Source organism: Atta colombica, unplaced genomic scaffold, assembly GCF_001594045.1.
Source record: "Atta colombica isolate Treedump-2 unplaced genomic scaffold, Acol1.0 scaffold125, whole genome shotgun sequence".
NCBI classification, from domain to species: Eukaryota; Metazoa; Arthropoda; class Insecta; order Hymenoptera; family Formicidae; genus Atta; species Atta colombica.
The window spans coordinates 2079189-2083656 of NW_017259212.1; the positions used below are offsets into that span (position 1 = coordinate 2079189).

Sequence of the window (4468 nt, forward strand, 5' to 3'; positions counted from 1 at the left end):
TATATATATATATATATATGTATACCATGTAGTATATAAAGTTACATGGAGAAGTATATAACTAAAGAATTATTTGTAGGAATTAACAGTCGATATATTACCCGCTGGAAATATTTGTGACTACGTAATGTACGTTTCGTACTCATACAGGCGCTAGTAAACAGCTTCCATTAAAGTCATTATGGCCGGTATTCATAATCCATTCTTATTTTAAAGTTGGTATTCATAGTTGATTCTTGTATTGAAGATTAAAACTTCCTCTCTGAGAAAAATTTTACTCGAAATATATAGTACATGTAACATGTATTATAGCATATAGAGTAAAATTTTCCTCAAAGAGGAAGTTTTGGAATGTAGTCTAAAATGATCTTAAAATAAGAATACTATATCGGTCTTTGTGTTTCCTGCCCTAAGCATTTTTGTGATTGGTCGGAATAAAATCTGACAGCTTTTTTTATGTAATGCGCGTATACCATTAATATCCATTTTTGTGATATAAATAAGTATCATACCTATTTTACGAGACTGTCGATAAAATGTAATATTGAAAAGGCATATGGAGCGTGTCCATGCTCCTAATAAGAGTCATCAGGCGCATTCAACGGACTCAACAGTTGAGTGAGCACTCGCTGTTATTGATGTATTTCTTTAGCTCATCCAATCAGAATTTTAGATCTAGAAGAATATGCCAATAACAACGAGCGCTCAACTGTTAAGTTCGCTGAATGCGCCTGATGATTCTTATTAGCACGGACACGCCCCATATTCCTTCTCGATATTACGATTTTATCGACAGTTTCGCAAAATAGATATGATAGTTATTTTTCATATCATAAAAATGGATGTTAATGGGTTGGTATATATCACACAGAAAAAGCCATCAGATTTTATTCATAAAAATTTTAGGCCGGTATTCATAGGCTGCGTTCAACAGACTCAACAGTTGAGTGAGCGCTCGTTGTTATTGATATATTCTTCTAAATATTCATACAACAAACTGTATATAACTATGCGTTTTGACTGTTTCGAAACGCATCCCTCTTGAATGTGTAAAGGCATTTCAGTTGATGTACATACTTAAGATGGTCTTAAATATAAGATCTGACTATGAATACTGCCCTTAATCTTCGCAAAAAGGGATCCAGAGATAATTAAAGAACGTTGACATTATCGACAATTGATATAAATTTGCGATCATTAACCTAAATATTTGGATATTACATTGTTAAATTCATTATTTTTTACACATGCTTCATAAATAAATATGTACACTTATAATGTTATGATATTCTATATATTGCAGAAAAATTACAATTTATTCTCTGCAGTTATCATCTCTGTTGATAATCAAACTTTGACGATAACTAAAATCACAATTTTAAAGAAAAATCGAGTATTATTGAGTTCTAAATGCATAAATACGTCTACTAAACTAATAAATCATAATATTAATACAATATTATCAGTTTTTAACTCTTAATCTTCAATATTCATAAGGACACGAACTTCCGTAAGGATGTCGGTCTTTAATAGTATCTCGTCGATGGTTACATGAAAGAGGCAGAGACCACTCTCAGGTTTCTCCCTGGTACTACTTAGCACAGAACTGCGAGCACCTCTTTGTTGAATGTGTTCAATGTTAAACCGTATTGCATGGTAAAAAGCATTCGTATCGGTGATTTTAACCTTAATGTTTGCAAGATGCTTATATTGTAAGAATATTAATTTTATCAAAATAGTGGACTTACTTAAATATTCAACGAGTGAAATAAAGTTAAAAGCATGTCTTATTTAACGAGAAAAGAAATAGACGAAATGAAGCCGCAGATCGAGAAAGCGGTTCATAAATTTCTTGGCTTTAGTGAACCAGCTATTGTTACTACAGCTGTCAACTGTATTACTTCTGGCTATGACAAACGTAAAACAGCAGGTTAGCAATAGAAAATACGTCAATTTATTTTCTATGATGATAATTTTCTACAATTTTTACTTTTAACATTTAATACGTTCTATGACTTTGTTCAGACCATTCTTCATAAAAGTTTTTTATAATTTTTAATAAAATACGTTGTGAAATACATTTTTCTAACAAGTATAAACACAAATAAGAATATCATAAGTCACTAGTAACTATATCATGTGGTACGCTGTGGACAAATCACTTGTAATTGTCACGATATGGAGTGTATTAAAGTACCTGTATTATTTCATTTCATACTTGAAATATATTTATATACTTAAAAAAAAATATATATATACTTCAAAATATATATATATGATATATATTCTATATAATATGTAAAAAAATTTTTGTAGATAAATTATCAGCTTTATTAGAAGACAAGAAAGCTTCTAAGTTGACAGAAAAGATATTTACGATATATGATGATACTAAAGCCTCTCAAAAGAGTAAAAAACGATCTCATCCTGAAGATAAAGATAAAGATAAAGATGCAAAGAAATCAAGATTCAAAGATGATGAAACAAAAAATGAAAAACCTATAGAGACTCAACTTTCTGCAGACAAAGTATTAGAATTGATATGTGTGTGTGTGTATGTGTGTGTGTGTGTATGTGTGTGTGTACGCGTGCGCGCGCGTATGTGTGTATATGTGTGTGTGTGTGTTGGTGTATACATATATATAAGATTTCATATATATTTTATATATATTAGTGTTTTAAATAATTCAAACACTTCAGTATATATTATAAGCTTAATTTTTTATATCTTTAGATAAGACAAATGATGGCTAATGCACAAAGAGAAATAGAAGAAAGAAAAAGAGCTTTAAAGGCGATAAAGCAAGAAGATGTTTCTGCAAAGCCCTTTAAAGGGCGTGATACATTACCAACAGTAGGAAGCATGTATAATCAAGGCCTATTGAGTAAAACAGATTCAGATAAAGCACGAAAAATAGCTGCATTACAAGCACAGATCAGAAATAAATTAAACTCAGGATTACTTGGCAATGTTAATGTACCAGACAAACCAACTCCCTTAATTTTAGATGAATCTGGTAGAACAGTAGATATAACAGGCAAAGAAGTACAACTTACTCAAGTAGTACCTACATTAAAAGCTAATATACGTGCAAAAAAAAGAGAAGAATTCAAAGCTCAATTACAAGAATCAAAAGGTCCAGAAGAAATACAAGATACTCATTTTTTCGATAACAGAATAGGTGTAAAACCAGCTATGCGTGGTAAACGTGCATTAAAATTTCACGAACCAGGAAAATTCCAACAATTAGCAGAGAGAATGCGCATGAAAACACAGTTAGAGAAATTGCAAAATGAAATTAGTCAAATTGCTAGAAAAACTGGAATTAGTTCAGCGACTAAATTAGCTCTTATTGCACCTAAAACTGAAGCTCTTAGTGAAGATGTGCCTAATATAGAATGGTGGGATTCTGTTATATTAACTGGTGGATATCCTAATGAAAATGAGTTAACGACAATCAAAAATTTGACTATCACTAATTTAGTAGAACATCCAACACAAATGCGGCCTCCAAGTATGTATTATGTATATATATTTATATGTATAAGTCTTTGATATACAGAGTTAGTCCTAATTAAAAATTAAATCGAAAAGTCTTTTATAATTTTGCAATTTTCGCAATGGTTGACGAAATATTAATTTCTAAATATTGCCGAATAAGCGTATATCCTACTGCTCAACCATTAACGTCATGAAAATTGCAAAATGGTAGAGATTTTTTTATTCAATTTTTTATCAGGAATAGTGTTATATGATTAGTGTTCACTGTTTAAGATTCTGTTTAAGTGTTCACTATATGATTCAACAATCGCTCATTCGGCAATCTTTAGAATTAATGAGAAATGAACAATTTCATCGATCATTGCAAAAATTGCAAAATGATAGAGGACTTTTCAATTCAAATTTAATCAGGAATAGCGCTATATGATTAGTGTTTACTATTTAAGAAACATTCTGTGTGTGTGTGTGTGTGTGTGTGTGTGTGTGTGTGTGTGTGTGTGTGTGTGTGTGTGTGTGTGTGTGTGTGTGCGCGCGTGTGTGTGCGTGCGTGCGTGCGTATATGTGTATTTAAAATTGAATATATATTGTTTTCTGTGATTATTTTGTACAGCGGATCCTTTGAAACCAATATATATGCCTGTATTTCTCACAAAAAAAGAACGTAAGAAATTAAGAAGACAAAACAGACGAGAAACTTGGAAGGAAGAGCAAGAAAAAATTCGATTAGGTCTAGAAGCACCACCTGAGCCAAAGTTGCGGATCTCGAATCTCATGCGAGTTTTAGGGACTGAAGCTGTACAAGATCCTACTAAAATTGAAGCTCATGTTCGACAGCAAATGGCTAAAAGGTTAAAAGCTCATGAAGATGCAAATGCAGCACGGAGACTTACTGCTGATCAACGTCGCGAAAAAAAAGCGAGGAAACTTAAAGAAGATACTAGTCTTGGCGTATATGTTTCTGTTTAT

At 31.6% G+C, this 4468-nt stretch overlaps 1 protein-coding gene across 1 annotated transcript in view; it reads left to right on the forward strand.

Moving 5' to 3' along the window:
- The first annotated feature begins 1644 nt into the window (after window positions 1-1644).
- Window positions 1645-4468, forward strand: part of LOC108694804 (U4/U6 small nuclear ribonucleoprotein Prp3) — a 3341-nt gene continuing 517 nt past the window's right edge. The window contains exons 1-4 of the mRNA XM_018204471.1: window positions 1645-1930; window positions 2317-2528; window positions 2735-3515; window positions 4113-4468. Of these exons, the coding sequence (XP_018059960.1) occupies window positions 1783-1930; window positions 2317-2528; window positions 2735-3515; window positions 4113-4468 (1497 nt within the window). The 5' untranslated portion in view covers window positions 1645-1782. The remainder of the gene's footprint in view (window positions 1931-2316; window positions 2529-2734; window positions 3516-4112) is intronic.